This window comes from Pseudochaenichthys georgianus, chromosome 9 (assembly GCF_902827115.2).
Source record: "Pseudochaenichthys georgianus chromosome 9, fPseGeo1.2, whole genome shotgun sequence".
Taxonomy (NCBI): domain Eukaryota; kingdom Metazoa; phylum Chordata; class Actinopteri; order Perciformes; family Channichthyidae; genus Pseudochaenichthys; species Pseudochaenichthys georgianus.
The window spans coordinates 3,736,410-3,756,848 of record NC_047511.1 but is presented as its reverse complement, the minus strand read 5'-3'; the positions used below and the strand labels follow the sequence as shown (position 1 = coordinate 3,756,848).

Below are 20,439 nucleotides of genomic sequence, written 5' to 3'. Positions count from 1 at the left end.
AATTTAGTGATGGATTGTAAACATTTGAAATGTAGCATTTAAGTGTTTCTCAGTTACAATGTTGTTGTTTTAATAACTCAGACACCGATGGTACAGTGCCGTACTGTACCTCTTTATATAGGCTTTTTTTCCTTAACAAATTGTTTTTGCGCTGATCAGGGGGTACTTGGCTGATTTTTTCAAAGGGGGTACATTATTGAAAAAAGTTTGAGAATCACTGCTCGAGATGATCAGTGGTCGCCAACCAGTCGAGTGCGGGTAGACCGTTAAAAAAAAAGTAACAACAGAAAGAAAAATTAAATTAAAACAGGCTACAGATGCGGACATATACACACATATTTATACACACATACTGTATACAATTTCAGAATCAAACAAGTATGAGAGCACTCTCATAATAACGTAACACAATCAGAGACTGGATATATCCCCCCCTCTCTGGTCGCTGAAATGGGGAATTGAAATTACGGTCCAAAAGATGAATTTACAAGAAAGCAGAGGACACCAAACCAACTGAGACCCGTCTGTCCGCCACATCTACACACTGTACAACACACACACCTACACACTGTACAACACACACACATCTACACACTGTACAACACACACACCTACACACTGTACAACACACACACATCTACACACTGTACAACACACACACCAGCTCCTAAAGCATAAACAGGCTACAGCCGTTGTGTATTTTACGGCTGTGCGTAATGCCTCCACCGTTTCCGGAAATGCATCCGCGGAGGAACCATCAGTGTATCCTCGGTTAGAGCTCCTCCTCCGCCTCCTCGATGCTCGGTCCTCGAAGTGCATTTAGAGAAATGAGATGTCCTTCAACATGACACGCTGAAATCCATTTCCGGGTCACTACCGGAGGACAGAGGAGTCGAGGAGGGGAAATGAGAGTATTGAGAAACCTCTTTCGTCTCCCTTGAGAGGTGGAGATCAGCTCCAGGTGTGTGGCTCTCCACCCTCTCCCAATACTGCTAATTGGGAGAGGGTGGAGCCACCTGTTGGGAATGGAGGTGCTCTGACTACCCTGCCCTCAACCTCTTACAGTAAGTTACAAAAAATGAAAGCAGACCTCTGACCATTTATATTGTCACAACTCAATCAATAATAAAAAAAACATACTGTTTAGAGTTCAGGTTTAATGGAAAAACAATATTTTTAGAATCAACATTATGCAATGCAACAATATTCTTGACAGTAGTTCAGACACAAATTGGATTACAGTTCCATCTATCCATCTGTCTCTGAGGAACAACCCAACACTATTATGAACTTTTCCTAGTATCACAATCACCAGATACACGGTAATGTTAATTGCTATTGTACCTTCTATAATCAACAACACTTTATATCAAGACACATGGATGATTAACCCTTGAACCTTATATTACCGTTATCCGGTCTACAGTCTGTTAGTCTAAGTAAATGTTTCCAAAATGCGCAGTTAAAAGACTTAGAAGTTGATGCAAAGTGAAACAGACGTTATGTAAACACATTATTTTCCACTCTTCCCAAAATACAATCCCAGCTTGACTGGAGGTGTCAGGGCAATCAATCCATCACCCTCAGTCACGCAGTCTTCACAAACCCAGCAGCAGCAGCAGCAGGGAAGTCACAACCCAGTTTATTAATGATCCATCAAACTGGGGGAAATGTCCTCTTTGCATAATGGGGACACACCGTTTCCTTTGGGAAATAACAGGACGCGTTCAAAGATCAATGTCTTGATTTGTGTAATTATATTCTCAGGGAATAGAAGTGGCGGGTTTAATGTCAAACTGTGTATCGCTCACTTGCTCAAACTGCGTTATTATAAAGTCCTCTTTAAAGAGTCTGCTGACTTCTGAGATACTTATGTGCTGTCCCAAAGTCCAAACAAGTTAGCCAAGATGATCCCTTCACGACTCAGACGTTATCCTGCCAACTCCTCCATCACTCTGTCCCGTTTTCTCCAATGCTCCTACTGTACGCACATGTGTCAAATGACTGTGTCTCAACAAACCCACTAATAATTATCACTCCTGTTCCTCTAATCCATACTGAGCTTTTCAGCTTGAGAGCCACTTATCTGGGTACTTTTTAGGTTAAAACGTTCACTTACTTTTACTGGCAGTTAATGCAAATTCTGAGGGTTTCGCTAATCACATGAAAAAAAATACCAAACAAGACTTATTTAAGTGTCAGGCGACCAAGCCTACAACTTCAAATGATGATGATGTTGCTTTCTGTGAGCTCGATAAAAGGTTTTGCTATGTTCGCCATAAGTAATTTATGTGATAGTATGTCGATCTTGAGTCTCAACATGTTAGACCAAAGAGGATTCGGAGAAATATCAAATTTACATAGCTAGTATATCAATTTAGTTTTAGTAGTAACAAATTCAGGGCAAAAGATTGAAATGTTTAAATGTGTAATATGCATGCTTTTATTAAAGAAAGAAGTCCTACATCCTTGCTGTGTTTTTACTGCAGATTCAGATATAAATGCACCTGGGTCATGTGGAGACACATTTTGGATTTGGCCGGGTTACTTTTAATTTCAACTTTACATTATTTTGGGAATAGAACCATACATACTATTGGTCGGGGTGATTAAAGTGTAGTTTATGTTGTCCTTAGCAAGCCTTGATTCCAAAATGCTTCACATAACTGAACAGAACACTGCTAAGGTTGTGTTTTGGACCGTGTTATCAGCTAAGTTAGCCAGCTAGTGCTAATGATACAGTTTGCTTTCTAAAGCTGCATTCACATGATACCCGTTGGCTCTTTGCTCACCACGAGGTTGAGCACAGAGGCTTGAGGTGAAACAGCCAGTTTAGTTTGTTTCTATGGTTACCTCCCCTGCTAGCTTGTGCAGCTGTTATAAAGGTTAGCGGCAATCAAAGTCAAAGTTGAAAGATTTGAACTTCGAGCGAGACGACAGTTTCTAACAGTGCGCGGTGCCGAGGGTAACTCTTCCTCGTAGTACGACGGCAGAACTCTCCCCTTTCAAACACAAAGCCAGCGCCATTTTACCGCGTTTCATGAGAATGCATCTTAACACTCTATTGTTGGGCTCTTTCACAATGTTACCCGTGTTGCTGTGGGCTACAACATGAGACGTTATCAGGAATCTTCAGCAAAAATTATTTTCATTGTTATCGGAAAAATGATTAGGAACTCATGAAGCTCTTGTCAATGTTCTTAATCTAACTACACTTGCTTTTTATCCAATCACAGCAGCAGATGATATGCGTCGTGGTGAGATGCAGTAGAATTGAGCAGCCATGTTAGCAGGCTCGGGGGGTTGTGGCAGAGGAGAAAGCAGAACAGTCCTCTATATAAATATGCTGTATATGCAGTCAGGTTTCCTTTCATCCTCCACAGTTTATCAACAACATTTAAATCCTTATATCTTAAAGACCAATACAATACCTTAAACAATGTTCTCTATCTTGTACATTTTACAGATTTAGAAAAATCATACAGGAATATTCACACATTGCTACAGGAGGAAGATTTGGAGAGCTTAAACAAATACATTTCAGAATGAGGCAAAATCCTGAATATGCACACAATAACACGCACAGATGCTACCTCTAGGCAAAGAGCTCACTGAGCAAACACAGCATAGTTGATCTAGCAGGAGCAGGAGACAGCCTCTGAGAAACGTTAGCATCTGCGCTACAAAGCACCAGTCCAAAGAGAAAGGGCCGTGCTGTTTAATTAAAGGTGGGGTAGGTACGTTTGAGAAACCGGCTCGAGATCGCTAGAATTTGAAAATACACAACCGGAGACAATCTGCCACTTCCTTACAGAGCCCCTCCTCCAACACACACGACCAATGAGGGCACGAGAGAAGTTTGTGCCCCGATGGAAGGCTGACAGGCAGGTAGGCCATCCAATCCGTTTAGCCGGGCCGGCTGTTGTACTTTTTACAGTATTACGGCTTCTACAGATCACATTTTTTTATGGATTTTTTGTCAAAGCACTTCAGATATTCATTGCTATCGGGATGTTAAGAGCATTCCATGGAATATAACAAAAAGTGTATCTCGAGCCGGTTTCTGAAACGTACCTACCCCACCTTTAAGTGTTGTATACATTTAATGAACAAGCAATGTTATCAAGAGCACCTACTGGCAATATCTAAGAGATATACTCTACTAACACATTTGAAATAAAGTCAGTGTTGCAATAATTGCAGATTTCATGGCCAGCACAAACAAAAGGCTGAGTGGAATACTTTGCAGACATGGACCAACCTGCAACATTTCACATGATTTTACCAAGATATTGATTTGGCATTCAGCATAGTGTACATTTCCACGTCACTAAATCCATCCATGTAAGTGTTGACTTTTTGTATTGATGGTAGCTAGATAAAGGGGGCAGGAATGAGTCTTAAACTCGTAAATGAGTTAGCACTTCCGGTTCCCTCATCTTAAAGCCAATGGTATATTTAGTGTGTTTGTGGTTAAAAGGCGGAAATAAGACAGTTCATCGACAAAAGCTGAGGAGATTTTCACGTTTGGTTCTAAAACGTGAAATACGTCAGTAAACACTCCACTCATAAATGTCTAAAGCTTATACGTGTCATAAAAACGGCGGTAGCTAACAAGTGTCTGAATTAGATAACCAAAGGTGGATAGTAACTATGTACATTTACTCAAGTATTGTACTTAAGAACAATTTTGTAAATATTGCACTATTACTCCACTACATTTATTTAATATCTTTAGTTACTTTACAGATTTGGATTAATGATTAAATCTAATCAAGTGTTGATCAGACTTTAGTTCCACCTGGAGTAAATCCACCAGCTACCCTGCAGTCTACAAAGTACTTCAGACTAGCTGCACCTTCACCAGCTACCCTGCAGTCTACAAAGTACTTCAGACTAGCTGCACCTTCACCAGCTTTGAGAACACTTTCATGATCAATCATTATAAAACATATCATATATATTATTCTGAAATGGACCAATCTGCACAACGACTACTTTTGGTACTTTAAGTAGATTTTGATGGCAGTACTTTTGTACTTTGACTTGAGTAACATTTTGATTGCAGGACTTTTACTTGAAACAGAGTATTCCTACACTCTGGTACTTCTACTTTTACTCAAGTACAAGATCTGAGTACTTCTACCACCTCCAAATGTCATCATGCATTTTCAAGCACTAGCCGTCCTTAGCTTAGCGGTGACAACCTGCAGCCTTGAAATCGTGATGTAGCTTGTTTATAGCCTAACGTTAGCTTATAAACTTTAAAAAAACCTAAAAGTGGTATACATATCTCTAGATTATTCTGTTCAACCAAACTTGCGAAACATATGAATGATTTGTGTTGCTAACAAAACCGTACTTCCCCACACACGAAAGATGGCAAAGTGGAAGCCATTGGAAATTGAATGAAATAAGAGAAACTGTAAGCAGCAGAGTGCAGTAGACATATCATAAATAAAATAAAGTTTAGAATAAGACTCTTTACTAAACTAACTAAATTAGAAATAGCAGCTGTTTTATACTTTGGTCATTATGAAACCTGTGCTGCAATTGGGCTCTGAAAGTGAACCAGTCTCGTCTGACAAATTGAATACCAACACACTCTTATTAGTATACAGATTCAGTATTCTGACAGTAATCTGCTTAAATGCCTCCTTTGTGACTCGACATGAGCTGGCTGCAGTATTAAGGTTGAAGCAACAGAGCACAGACCTCAATCATGATATTAAAGCAATCATTTGAATACAGAGTAAATCAGAACCCGGCTGTGACAGCATAATGTAGCCTCGTCCTTCATCTACACTGAAATAACTCAAATGTTGACTTTAATTAAATGTATTATGTCAACAGATTTCACATACCTGTATTAGGTTAGTTGAAAGCAATACTATTAAGTTGAACCTAATTTTTTTTTATCCAAACTTAATATTATGCTTACAACTACAGTAACCTAATACAGTTAAGTGTACCGAAAGGGCTTCAGCCCGGTATTAGACACACTTCAAAGCAGCGAGTATTGTAACACACTAAATAACAGTATCATTAAGACATTTACCTACTTCAATAATATCTAATAGCCTGTCTTATATCTTCAATGGCAATGAGGATATATAGGTAATGCTCAAACACTTTATTGTAGGACTAAAAATGTCCTTACGAAATATTATTGTATGTCCTCTGTTGCTCAGTCAGCCATTTACAGTGCACAGGAAAGCTTACTGGAAGCATGTGTTAACGAATGGCACATATCAAATAATAGTAATAGTAGATATAATAAGAATATAAATTACAATGAAATTCCTCCCCTGAATCATCCCTCAACTTTAATCTAAAACAAATGAGGGGCAGGAAGTCGTCATGGTTTCTCATCAAATCCGCAGAAAATAAATCAATTCAAGAGCACACGTGCAACCCAAACGGTCGGCTGTGTGGGTCAGTAAAGTGATCAAACATGAATGCATGGTTGACCTGAAAGACTTAAAGGAAACAATGTCTTTTCCCTTAAGGTTAAAATATGACATCCCTGACAGTCATAGCGTTCACTGAGGATGCCTGTGTGTGAAGTATGAAGGATCTACAGTATGTGCCGACGGTGAGGACCATTGTCAGTATCAAACAAGGGACTGAACCTGAGTCAAGACAACAGTCTGCACGGAATCCTAAGACATGTATTTAAAGCTGTGTTAAAAACACAACTTTTAATTAATTAGTAAGACTAAAGCCTGTATTTCCACGTAGCGATAGATGCTGGACATCTATGTTCTAAGGCTGCAGTAAGCACACACCTGATAAAGAAAACACCACCATCCTTATACGCCTCCACCTTAAAGCAGCAGATAGGTTGGCTCAGAGAGAAAAGAGAGTTCTCCCTGTCCTCAGCTGTCCCTCGTTACGCTTTACATCCTCAGGAGTCTAACTGCAGTCTTCTTTAGGATGATGAGTCCTGCGCCTCTCCTCCTTTTTCTTGTCCCCCTCTTTCTCTTTTCTCTGAGATAGGCAGAAAGTGAAAATCGGTAAGGGAGAAAAAGTACACGGCTGGGCTGAATCTACAGGGCCACCCTGTCGCTCCAGAGGGAAAATATCCAGCTGTGCACAGAGCCTCTCGGGCCGCAGCCCTTCAGCAGGCTCACAAGGGAGATCACCGGCCAACAAGCCAACGCAACCTGGATCAAATCACAAGAGGTCTTCGTAGTCCAGCAGCTTGGAGTGCTGACGGCTTTTCCACAGGCGGAACAGACGGAAGTCAAAGTACATCTCGATCATCTCTTTGCCTGCAGACACAAAACCACCAAGGAAAAAACGAGATTACATGAGTGTGCTTTATACTGCACGGATAAACTGAAACGCTGACTTGAATGAAATACATTATGTCATCATATTTGACATAACTGTGTTAGTTAGTTCAGGGGTCTGCAACCTGTTGGACCAAAGAGCCATGTTGCCCCGCTCCACCCATTTCTTTTATCTGGAGCTGCAGAACATATGTAATAGCTTATAAAGTTGTATATATTGTTATGTCATAGACAAAAACTAGAGTTTATTTGCATTTATTACATTATAGAAAACTGTTAACCTCTAATAATAAACAAAGAACTCTTATAAGGAGAAATACACAAAAGAAATACACAGGCCTACTTTAAAATTAATCAACACAGCACTTGGGAGTCCTCTGCACATTTGAAGGGAAATAAATTAAATTAAAATGGGCCCACATTGAAATAAATAAAACATATAGCTGCACCCTAAAAATAGTTAATGTAATGATTTGAGTTTCATGTGTTAAGTTTTGGGTTTATTTTGCTGTTCTGTGTTCCCTGGCTGCGTTCCAATAGTCCCTTTAGCTGAGGAACCTTCCTAACGGAGTGAAAGGACCCGGAAGTCCCTCAGTGGCAGCCATGATAAGTGCCGTTCCAATTCTCTAAATGAAAGGAAAGGAGGTTTCAAACTTCCTTTATAACCTCCTTTAGCTTAGGAACCACTGGACCTCCCTAACCGAAAGGAGAGGAGAAAATGCTGCCCCACAATGCATTGCAGCCGCAGCATTTGCCGTCACTCAACAGTCGGCCGTTCACGGAAACAACCGATTATGACGGAGAAATTATATCATGAAAGTTACGGTGCTTATTAAGCTTTTTAAAACGTATGTGGTAACTTGCCAAAGTGCTTTGTTCTGAACGTTCATCAGTATTATAATCAAAAAGAGAAATATGAACGTTAGTTTTTACTGAAATGATCAAATAAAGTCAACATCTCACAGTCTTCACTGAGCTGTGTGGGGTTTGTTCAACTTTTAAAAGATGTCTGAATGGTGATATACACAGTGATAGATGTTAAGGACTAACGTTTATAATAAATACATCTGTATTGATTTTAAGATCTTTAGTTCATACAATCATACGTATTGGGATCATTGGTATTAATGTGGACCGGAGGGAGAGGGTGACGAGCAGAAGTTTCACTTTCCTTTTTTATTTCAATTCCAGCTTTGGTCCTGAAGAATATGTTTCTCTGTTGTCCACGTTCATAAAGCAAAGCAGCAGCATCAGAGCACGGTGCAGAGTCTCTAGATGAGTTTACAGTAGTCCCTCGTTCTTATTAAACATCCATGTTGTAGTCCGCTGTATAGAAAACTGTGGTTTCCATGGTTTCCCCACAGCAGCAGACGCACACAATGACGTCCGCTGGCGCATCATAAACACGTCGGATAGTGAAAGTGCAGTCGATTCTCTAAAGTACCGCAGTCTCTTCTCCTAAGTCCTTTTGAATTCTCCTATCCACTATCCCTTAACCCCGTGACCTTTCACTCAGAGGTCAAGGGATAGGAGATAGGGTTAGACGTTAGGAGCTGATCTTTGGATTATCGGAACGCAACCCCTGTCTCATGTTTTCCTCTTGTGTCTCGTCTGGTCCTACTTCCTGTCGTCAGTTTCCCCGGTGTGTCTGATTGTCTCATTGTGTTCACCTGTTGCCCCTGTGTTTCTCCCTCCCTTACCCAGCTGTTTCTTGTCCCGTGATTACCCCTCTCTGTGTTTAGTCTCGTCTTCCCCTGTGCTCCATGTCGGTTCATTGTTTGTCTGCCCTTCACGTCACGCTCCATGTTTCTCCTTGAAGCTTTTGATCCTGGATTCTTTACTCGTGCTCCCCTGTGTTGGTAATGTTAAGTTTGTTTCTTGTTTTCTTTTGTCATCGGCTTTTTGTAAAATAAAGCTCGCTTTTTGTTAATACTGCATTTGGGTCCTACCTTTTCCACGCACCCTAACGGTTAACTGATTAATTACGACTGAAGATCGTCAGCAGTCTTCCTCTTCCGTGTAGTTCCTCGATACGTAAAGGCTGCAGCACCTTTGACAACTTCTCTCTACAGCTTTATCCCACAGGTTACACGTACAGGTTGCAGGTTTATCCTCACACTGAACTCTACACCTCAACTCACACCCATATATAGTAGTGTCTACGTCAGGGGTGTCAAACTCAATTTCATCGCGGGCCACATCAGCATTATGGTTGCACTCAAAGGGCCGGTTGTAACTTTAAGACTTTATAAATATACATATATAAATATTTAATATATATAAAATAATGTATTATATTACATGATTGCCTCTGCATTGGATTATTATCCGTTAGGGTAATAACTTCATAATTAACTACGTCTGACAGAAGAAGTCTGGGGAAAATAATTGCAAGCCTCTTCAGTGAGAATGTCACAAAATGATTTAAAAAGAAAAGCCAAATTCTGAAAAAAAAGTCAAAAAGAAAAAAGTATGTGAGCTTTAGATAACAGTTCTGCAGCTCCAGACGGAGGCAATACGGAGGAAAATATAATATGAAATACCTTGATATCAAAGCTGTCTAAAGGCTTAGTTTTATGAGGTCATATATATATATATATATATATATATATAAAAAGTGACATTTTGAAAAAAAAGAACAATTCTGAGAAAAAGTCTAATTTGAGATGCATTGTGGGACATGTAGTTTATGGGCAACGTGCTTCTGTAAATCGCCATGTAACCGTATAACAAACATATTATATTCTTTGCAAGCTCTTGTGGGGCCACAGAAAAAGAAGTGACGGGCCAGATTTGGCCCCCGGGCCTTGAGTTTGACACCCCTGGTCTACGTCACAACTTTGTGTTGTGCATGCCACCCTAATGGGCATGGGTATAATACACAGAACATGAGTCATGTGTGTGTCGTGCTCTCACCCTCTGCAGACAGCTCCAGTGGGGACTTGAAGTCCACTACAGCCGGTCTCATCAGCCTCTTAAGAGTCTGAATCAGCTGCAGGGGGGGGGGGGGGCAGAGAGGAAGAGCCACAGAGAGGAATACTTCAGAAATGAAGACAAACAGTAATAATGCTGCAGAGATATTGGAGCATGCAGAGAGCAGAGTGTTCTGTGTATGCACATGTCCTTTTGGAACAAGAGTAGAGTTAGAGACACGTACAGTACGGTTACGCTTTCTGTCCATGGACACATCTGCCAGATTAGATCATAGGGCTCACCATTTGGGGAAATAATTGTTATTATTTTCACTGATATTGCAATTGTGACATGATTTGCGATAGAGGAAAATATTATTGTTGAAACACTTCACTGAAAAATATGTTGAAATGATCATAGTGTGATTTTCTTTCTACAAACAACTCTGAACAGCACAGTGGGTGGGATTGAGAAAGTATTCCCCCCTTGGTGTTTTCTCTATTTAATCACATAAAATACTTTTTTAAATTAGATTTCTGGAGAGATTATAACCCTTGATGTACACAACATGCTACCACATTTAAAGATGCAAAGATATTTAAACAAACATGAGCGTGCATTAGTATTCTCCCCCAGCCATCAGCCTGTCGAGCCACATTTCGCAGCAGTTACAGCTGCTGTATCTTTGGGTATGTCTCTAAAGGCTTGGGTCATATATCCAATGATATGTCCTGCTCCAGCTCCTTCAGGTTGGATGAGGTCCAGGTGAGCAGCAGTCATTAAGCCATACCACAGATTCTCACTTAGATTGAAGTGTGTGCTCTGACCAGGCCATTCCAAGAAATGCAGATGTTCCACCTTAAACCACATGTGCTCTAGCACTATAATAATAATAATTCCTTACATTTATTATAGCGCTTTTTCAATGACTCAAAGCGCTTTACATATACACACATTACACATATATCATACATGCAATGGTCAGATACTGTGGACAATACCCACAGGAGCAAGTTCAGGTGAAGGGTCTTGCCCAAGGACACAGCGGCTTTACAGACGCAGCGGCGGCGGGTTTCACCCCTTGATCTGATGATCACTGCACAGCGCACTGCGCCACACCGTCCGTCTTCACGCCTCGCTATGCATTTAGTTGTATTCATCATTCCTTATAATTCCATCATAACCTGTTCCAGTCCCTGCGGATGAAAAGCATCCCAACATCATGTCGCTGACCCCACCATTCTTCACTGTGGTGGTGATGGTGTTGTCATGGGGATGAGAGGCGATGTGGTTATGACAGCCAAAAAGTCAAATGTTAGTCTCATGTGAAAATAGTTTTCCACATGCCTTTTAGCAAAAGCCATATTTATCTAATCAATGTTCCTCTTCTGGCCACTCCCCCATGAAGCCCAGCTCTGTGGAGGGCGTGGCCTGAAGTGGTCCTACTGTATGTTCAGACGCTCCGACCTATGCTGCGGAGCTTCCCCGCTCCTTCAGGGTCATAGTTGGTCTCTTTGTTGCATAATCAGAGCGGGCTATTTCTCTACAGACAACGCAGTTGATCTCAGAGAACACGTGCCACTTAGACTGCACACAGCTGGGCTTTCATTTAACCAATGATTTCACTCTGAAGGTCATAGTTGGGGCTTCATAGCAAAGAGGGTTTTTTCACGTGTGTTGTGTTGAAAACGCCATGGATTCCTTTTGAAATGTTATTTGTGTACGTTGGTTTAGAACAGGACACTTGGGTTTCAAAGTGGTGCAACTGTCCCCAGTAATACAGAACAGAGGAAGAGGTTAAGGACTCAGAGAGCTGGACAACAGAAGAAGACAGACAGGAAGTTAACACTAACAGGAACACAGTGTGGGGTCTGGTCGTGTTTAAAGACGGGTTCATGGGAAATAAATGTGAACTTGAGCAGTAACAGAGTCTCCACATGAAAAGTACCATATTATTCATGCGCACCAACAGTACTGTTAGAAAGGTCCCTTAAAGGGGACACATCACGTCAGTGGGACCCAGTTCCTCAGCCTGACGGGTCGTACTCATCTCAATACATCCATGTGTTCTTGCAGAGTGGACGTTATCCTCCCACTGCATGTGTTTATGTGGACGTCTGCCAGCCCCGATGGCGTCTCCACGCGTTTACTGCCTGCTCTTGTTCCCCGAGTCTACCAGCTGCTGTACCTTCACACATGGAGCCAGGCAGCCTGCAGGTTACATCTCGACACGCTTCTTATTTTGTTCCATAAAAAGTGTTTCTTCATAAAACTGTAACATTCTCTAGAAAGGACCGAGCCAGGTGCATTTACAACAACACATCAGAAAGAGATGATGAGATGTGTTGCTCTCATTGCCCTGCGTGCGATGAGAGATCGATGTAACTGTACATACCAAGCTGAAGCTACAGCTGGTCCCTTTGCACAGAAGAGCCTTGCAGCAGCTTCAAGGCTCTTCTGTTTCAGCTGTGGTGGTTACACGGTTTGTTTCTCAGGCGATTTCTTGTCTTGTCGTCACTCTGACGTTGCCTGGCAACCAACGGGTCCCTGTCTTTATCATTTGTATCTCGTGACATATTGAGGATGAAATATGTTCGAGCCATAAATAAACCAGTTGAAAGATCAGAAAAGAGTTTGTGGGAAACCAACTGTGAACGTGGAGCAGGCAGAGGTGAGAGGAGAGCTCACACAGAAAGAGCACAGCAAGCGACCTGCTCTGGTGCACGACCTCCACAGGCATCACAAGTACAGGATTGATCCAAACTAAGGTGAGGGTAAGCTCTCCAGGCTAGGGTACTTCAGTGTATACATAGACACGTGGTGGTCACAGGAAGTCAAACTGCTTTTTTTGTTTTAAAACATTCTTTTTTGATGTATATATTTGCTGCGTAAGACGGCTAATAGAGGGATGCTGGGAGAAGTGGAGCATCGTCTGAAGGTAGTCAGTCAGTCTATTAATAGTGGCTCTCCAGCTGAGCGCAGGGAAAGTGTTCCGACTCATGTGGAGACGTCTAACGTCACTGCTGGTAGCCTACTTCTTTACCTCTAACGCATGAGGCACACGCAGTAAAGCTCTAAGGTTTAATAATGCATGCACTCAAGCTGCCGCCTCCATGTCATCGATGTAACATCATTCCTTTACAATAAAATGTTTTTGAAAGCACAAGGCTAAAAAACAAAATGACTGTTGGACGTGTGCAACATTGAAAACAGTCAGGTATCGCGGCAGTTAACCAGCTAAACTGCAGAGGGAACCCGGTGTATGTATGTACCAGTGATGCACCTTTTTGTGTAAGTCACTATTTCTGTTAAAGCATTTAGTCATTTTCTTTCATTATAAGCCTCCTTTTTCTCATTTTAGCACTATCATTTCATTAAAGTCAACTTTTCAGTTTGGAAAAAGTATATGAGTGTCTTCTTCTCTCCGTACCTTTTCTCCGTTAGCGCTGCCCAGCACGTAGCAGCCCATGATGTGCACGAGGTTGGGCTTGGGGTTCAGTTTACTCATCAGCCTGCTGAGCCGCCGCCAGAATCTGGACGCAGGGGAGGAGAGGGTTATAAAAGTCAACAGTGGAGTGGAGGAGATTAACCACAGAATATTCATACTTGGGAGTATTCCATCACAACATTCAGACCACCTGCAATCTTTTCAAATGTAAAATGTAGCTCTAAAGCAGTGCTTCTCAAAGTGTGGTCCGCGGACCACTGGTGGTCCGTGAGCGCCCCCTAGTGGTCCGTGAGTATATTGGTAACATTTCACATTTGAAATTAATTAATTAATTTGAGTTTTCCGCACTCTCGCGGGAATATCTACGCAATGGAGCGAGCTTAAGTTTCACTTTCAATTGCATGATATAGCCCAGCGCAACACCTTCATTACACATCTTGCCACTTGTTTGTACCATATTCAGGCGATTTGTAATCTGTTCTAGAAAAACGATGTGATTTTGGATATGTGTGAAGTTAGGTGGTCCGCGAGTGTTTTTTTATTGGTTAAGTGGTCCTTGGTATGAAAAAGTTTGAGAAACACTGGTCTAAAGGGTTGGAGGAAGAATTTTCTTTTAAACTGTCGTGGCAGGATGTTAAGAAGCGTGTGTATGTAGAGCATGATTTTATTTTGTGTCTGTTATTATCAGTATCTTGAACATGTGACTAATGTGTAGCAACATATTACTGTTATACACAGAACAAAATAAAACATTGACTTTAATGAAATGTATCAAAGATTTCACATGACTGTATTAGGTTAGTTGAAAGCAATAATATAAAGTTTAAATACAAAATATTAGTTTCAACTTAATATTATAGCTCTCAACTAACCTAATACAGCTTGATATTGGTTGACATTTAATTAAAGTCAACGTTTCTGTTGTGTCAGTGTGATGTTTGCATGAGGAATGTCATGTGTTTGCTCTGTATCGTGAGGATAAGAGCTTCTGGTCAAAGCATCAAAATGAATTCCTACTGGATCATGTCTTCTTCCTTCTCCACCTTTGCAAAGGTGGCCACTTTGTTCTTCAGCAGGTACAGATGTCCCGGACCTCCCTGAGGAAAGAGTCATTTCATTATGTCAACTATTTCAGAATGTCTATCAATTTACTTTTTACGTCATCATTTCATTTTGTTTTCATAAATGTCACTTTATTTTTCATTTTGTGCCATTTTTATTAAATGTCACTTTTTATTTCATAATGTCACTTTGTATCACAGTGTCACTTTTTATTTCATAATGTCACTTTGTATCACAGTGTCACTTTTTATTTCATAATGTGACTTTGTATCACAGTGTCACTTTTTAATTCATAATGTGACTTTGTATCACAGTGTCACTTTTTATTTCATAATGTCACTTATTTAATGTCACTTTCTATTAAATTATTTAACTTTTCATTTAACTTTCTCACTTTTTATTTGATGATGTCACTTGTAATGTTATAATGTCTGATTTAGCCAGTTAGCTCCAGTTAGCTCCTGTTAGCTCCAGTTAGTTCCAGTTAGCTCCAGTTAGCTCCTGTTAGCTCCAGTTAGCTCCTGTTAGCTCCTGTTAGCTCCAGTTAGCTCCTGTTAGCTCCAGTTAGCGAGAGCAACACATCAAACACCCGTTATAAATAAGCTCAGAACAGAAATATGAAACTACTTAAATGAACAACACGAAAAGGCCAAATATTCACCATAAATATCCCTGCCTTTTCGCCAGGTTATATTCATGATAGTATTCTTGACAAAAGTTATTTTTAATACATTTCATTCTGAATAAATTACAAGCCAAAGGGATTTGAGTCCATGAACAAATATGTCAGTTTGGCCTCTAGTTCTATTCCAGATCAAATTAATTAATTATTTTTGAACTGAAAGAGCTAATATTTGTACAAAATATGGTATTAAAATGTAAATGTGCTCTTTCTGTGAGGTGAAAATTAATGATATACTGATCTTGTTACCAGGTGATATAATTCACCCCTCAATCGATAACTGCTAATTAGACAGTACTAATCCCATTTCTAAGCCATCACTAGTTCAATAACACGGTGGCAATAATGTCGCAATATTTCCGTCCCTCGCGTCACTCACCTGGCAGAAAATGAGCATGCTCCAGATTTTACAGCCTTTTCTGTAGGCAGTCAGCTTCTTCTCTATCTCCTCTGGGACGGGGACACAGAGAGAGATGTGTCACTTTTCACACGGATCCTCGGTGGTGATATATATAAATTGGCGTCCCTCGAGAGACGCTAACGAACACGACTACGAAAACAACGAGTCATCTCTGCCACAGCGAGCTGACACTTACTCCCCCCCCATCTGTTCCACATTTACACCGGGACACTCATGTTCACTTGACAGCTGATCGCCCCACACGGATTACACTCACCGAGGATATCATCAAATGTGGCATGTTCATGGTCCTTTAAATAGAAAGGGAAACAGAATTATTACTTCATTAAGTGATCAGAAATATAACCAAATCAAGGAGCCACTGATTGTCTTCACAAAACGTTAGATCGCTCACAGCCATTAATACGTCGCCCTCCACATCGAAACACTGCTCAAGTAACGTCACGTCTACTCTAGCGTGGGGACAAATGATACGGCGGGCACCATTTGATCAATTAACTGTTGATCAGACCACAAAGAAGTAGCTAACCCTCTCTCCGCTGCACTGAGAAAAACCAAACATGACTTTAATTAAATGTATTATGTCAACACATGTCACATAACTGTATTAGGTTAGTTCAAAGCAATAATATTGAGTAGTAATTACATGATTAAAGTCAACGGTTCATTTTGTTCACTCACTTCCTCCTGCGTAGAGAGGACTTGACTGCGGGTCAACTGACTGACACACTTTGACTGACACTCACATTTTGCATCTCACAACAAGCTAATGGTACTTTGTTCTTTTCCTGTATACAAACAGCAGGAGGTGGTCTTTCATATTTCCATCAGATGTGCCACAAATCAAAGCCAGGCTGCTCGAACTATGTCAATTGCTTGTAGGCTAAATCATTTAAAGAGGCTCTTCTACATTCTGACACAAATGATCATTGGACCATTTTCCATTCATCTCCTCAGGTTGCTTTTTGTTTCTTAGTTGTGTTAGTGTGGACACTTACATGAATAGAGCACAAAATGGCTGCTACTCACATAAAGAATGGGGATGATGGAGGGGTCGTCCCTGCGAATAATGTTGGGAACATATTCAGCCTTCGGGACCTTGGAGGATATCAGCTGTGGAACACAGGATGCGTGCAGAGAAACATCAGCTGTAAGACCGATGCTTTGTGTTTCGGTCAAAGTGTCAAGCCCAGATCCTCACCATGATCTTAGGTGGCATGAAGTCCTCCTCCTCACAGGCCACTCTCTCCAACTCCCTCTCCTCCTCCCAGTCGGCATACTCGTCCAGCCCTTCATCTGGTGTGCCTGTGGAGGTCTGAAGCTCCCCGCCTGACACACACACACACACACACACACACACACACACACACACACACACACACACACACACACACACACACACACACACACACACACACACACACACACACACACACACACACACACACACACACACACACACACACACACACAGGAACAAAGGGAGAGATGAAAGGATAACACAAACAAGATTAGAGATGAGGGTGCTCCATTTAAAAGCGGTGCGCCTGTTGTTGCAGCACATGAGGGGAGAAGGGGAGGAGGGGAGGAGGGGAGGAGTTCAAAACAGACATCAGTGGAGAGAGAGCGACACAAAAACACTCTGCTTGTGAAGCAGCCACATACAGACAGCTCCTGCACGAAGCAGCAGGCAGATGGGCGGCTGGTTGACGGTGAGGATGGCTGAGGAGATAAACGAGGGTATCAAGACAACCTGGAGACACGCCATGGCCGTCAGAAAGTACACAAAGAGAGTGCAAGTGGTGCACGTGTCAGTCTCTGTGTGTGTCTAATGTACTGACCACCAACGCTTGTCAGATGTCAATTCATCACAGGTGGGAGAAGTACCAGAGTGTAGGAATACTCTGTTACGAGTAAAAGTCCTGCATTCAAATGTTACTCAAGTAAAATTACAAAAGTATTGGGATCAAGATATACTTAAAGTACCAAAAGTAAAATCAGCCGTTGTGCAGATTGGTCCATTTCAGAATAATATATATGTTTTATAATGATTGATCATGAAAGTGTTCTCAAAGCTGGTGAAGGTGCAGCTAGTCTGAAGTACTTTGTAGACTGCAGGGTAGCTGGTGGATTCACTCCAGGTGGAACTAAAGTCTGATTCAACACTTGATTAGATTTCACATCATTCATCTGTGAAGTAACTAAAGGTATTAATACATGGAGTGGAGGAAAAGTACACCGTTTACACCTTAATGTAGAAAGTAGAAATACAAAGTAGCAACAAATTGAAACTCAAGTAAAGTACAAGTATCTCAAAATAGTACTTTAGTACAGTACTTGAGTAAATGTTACTTAACAGCAATGCAATGAATCAACAGGTGGCCGGGGCTAAGCAACGGCTCGCCACCCTATCCCAGTAAGCATGGCTTGTGTTACGTCTGTCGTGTCAGGTCAGCTTTCAGGATGCCTTTGTGGCAGAATATAGAAACTACGACAACGAATAGGTCATGCTAATCTTAAGCTTTGTGTTATTGTGGGTTTGAGTACGAGTATAAATGTGTGTGTGCTATGTAGTCTATTTGCTTGTGGCAGTGTGTGAGAGTGTGTCCACTCACTGTCTCTGGAGTCATGCAGGGACTCAGGCTTCACGGGGGTGGGGTCACTCCACGAGCGGCTGAAACTCCGGGCCCGGCGGTCGGCATAGGCTGATGGAGTGAGGCGGGAAGAAGTCACACACACACACACACACACACACACACACACACACACACACACACACACACACACACACACACACACACACACACACACACACACACACACAAATAAACTGATTTGATATACACACGTGTTCTTGGCTGTATCACAACAGAAAAGAGCACAGAACCCCTATATCTTAAATACATTTTCATTTGTATTCTTATGATCAAACTTCACTTAAGGGACAGACTTGATTTTTCTTTTTGATTTCAATATTAGAATTATTTAAAAACTGTCGAGTGAAGAATGTTGTGATGGATATGAAGTGATGCAGAGGGCATACTGTATTGACAAAGCTTGGGGTCCAATATGCGGCCACACAATGTGTTGGGTTATAGGATAACTTAACATTCCATTTAACCAAACGACACAATGTACATTTAGCACCAGGGGAATGGTCATTCAAAGTTGATTTGTGAAGAATGAAAAGAATTGGCCCATACTTTGTTATCAAGTCAAATCAAAGGTTCCAAAGATACAGCGGCAGACACGCGTGTTAAAGCGCTGAGTGTGCGGACTCAAGTCATCAGTGATAGAATGCTAGAACCCAGCAGTCAAGATGAAATACATGACACGTTCTTTTTGTAAAGTAAATGTTGGTTCAGTCACTGACACATGCACACACCGGGCCAGATCGCCATGGAGACCATTGTAAGGGTATGTTATCTGAACGTGCACAGTGCTGTTGCTCCATGCATGAAGAGTGAATGCCTCCCGATGTTATGGTACACACTGTGAAGCATGAGTGCATGACCACGTGCTGCTCACAGCAGGCAGACAGGACAGAGCAAGACTTACTCTGGACCTTCACCCTGCGGCTGCCCACCATCCTAAGTTGTTTGCGGAAGTTTCTACAATTTTAGGGGAGAGAAGAAGGAGACAGAGACATCATGAATGAGGAACAGTGCCAGAGAATGAAAGACGGATACAAGCTTTTGAAAAGTCTAGCCAGAGCTGTGGCAAGATGGTGAGAATAATAATAATACATGTTATTTTTATAGTGCTTTTCCTGGTGCTCAAAGCGCTTTGCAAGCTATGGTTTCCAGCAGCTAGCTCTGTGTGAAGCGCATGCTAACAAGTTAGCACACACTGCAATAAGAGCACGAGCCTCTCGTGTATTATTAAGTATCAAATAACATAATGAATACACTGCACTAAAATATATGAAACCTTTTCTTTATATTTAACATTATGTTTGATGTCTGGCCCTAATGGATCGATGTTAGGGGCTTGTGATTTATTCATATGCACACACACCGGGGGAAAGAGTTATACAGAGAGAGAGAGAACAACCTTGAGTGGTCGCAGTCGGAACGTTGTGCTTTGTATTATTCATCAAGCTTGTCTGACTGTAATGGTTCTGTGTAGTGCACACGGGCCACACACTCTTAACCCTGAACTACTTCCCATATGCAGTACATCTAAATATAAAACATGTGTCTGTACTTGTTGGTCATCTGTTTATTCCTATTTGCACCTTCATGGTTTGTGTTGAACTGCAACTGCTGCACATCGATAAATAAAGAACTCTTTTTTTGTATTTGTCACAGTATAAAACCTAAACCTTCCTGCAGCAAGTACACACTTCCTCAACTCAAATGTTGTTGCCAAAATAAATATTGTATGTATGTGCACTCCACTCTAACCCCTGATAGAACCACCGTATGATGGTGAAGGCAGAATACATCTGCCCTGCCATTCCCTGCGTTTAAAAGACGGGTGTAGCAGGGAGCTGTCGTGACAGAAGAGCTATCGAGAAGTCTATTGAATGCATTCAGTAGAAATAAGAGGTTCAGTTTTAGGTCCGCTTTTATTCTCTATCTATAATAGATTAGGTGAAAATGTCGAAGGAGCAACC

The 20,439-nt window shown here is 41.3% G+C and overlaps 1 protein-coding gene across 2 annotated transcripts; it reads right to left on the bottom strand.

Annotated features, from left to right (window-relative positions):
- Positions 1 to 1,154: 1,154 nt before the first annotated feature.
- On the bottom strand, positions 1,155 to 19,426 carry LOC117451932 (NMDA receptor synaptonuclear signaling and neuronal migration factor-like). 2 transcript variants are annotated; one of them, XM_034090303.2, is made up of 10 exons: positions 19,380 to 19,426; positions 18,437 to 18,526; positions 17,023 to 17,150; positions 16,851 to 16,934; positions 16,078 to 16,111; positions 15,780 to 15,850; positions 14,674 to 14,753; positions 13,639 to 13,741; positions 10,212 to 10,287; positions 1,155 to 7,274 (listed from the first exon to the last, which is right to left on the bottom strand). In XM_034090303.2, the coding sequence occupies exons 1-10, from the start codon at positions 19,408 to 19,410 to the stop codon at positions 7,177 to 7,179; spliced, it is 795 nt and encodes a 264-aa protein (XP_033946194.2). In that variant the 5' UTR covers positions 19,411 to 19,426; the 3' UTR covers positions 1,155 to 7,176. The 2 variants fall into 2 exon arrangements, with proteins under 2 accessions (XP_033946194.2, XP_033946195.2); XM_034090304.2 differs by lacking the exon at positions 10,212 to 10,287 and having other exon boundaries at positions 7,189 to 7,274.
- Between the last annotated feature and the right edge of the window lie 1,013 nt (positions 19,427 to 20,439).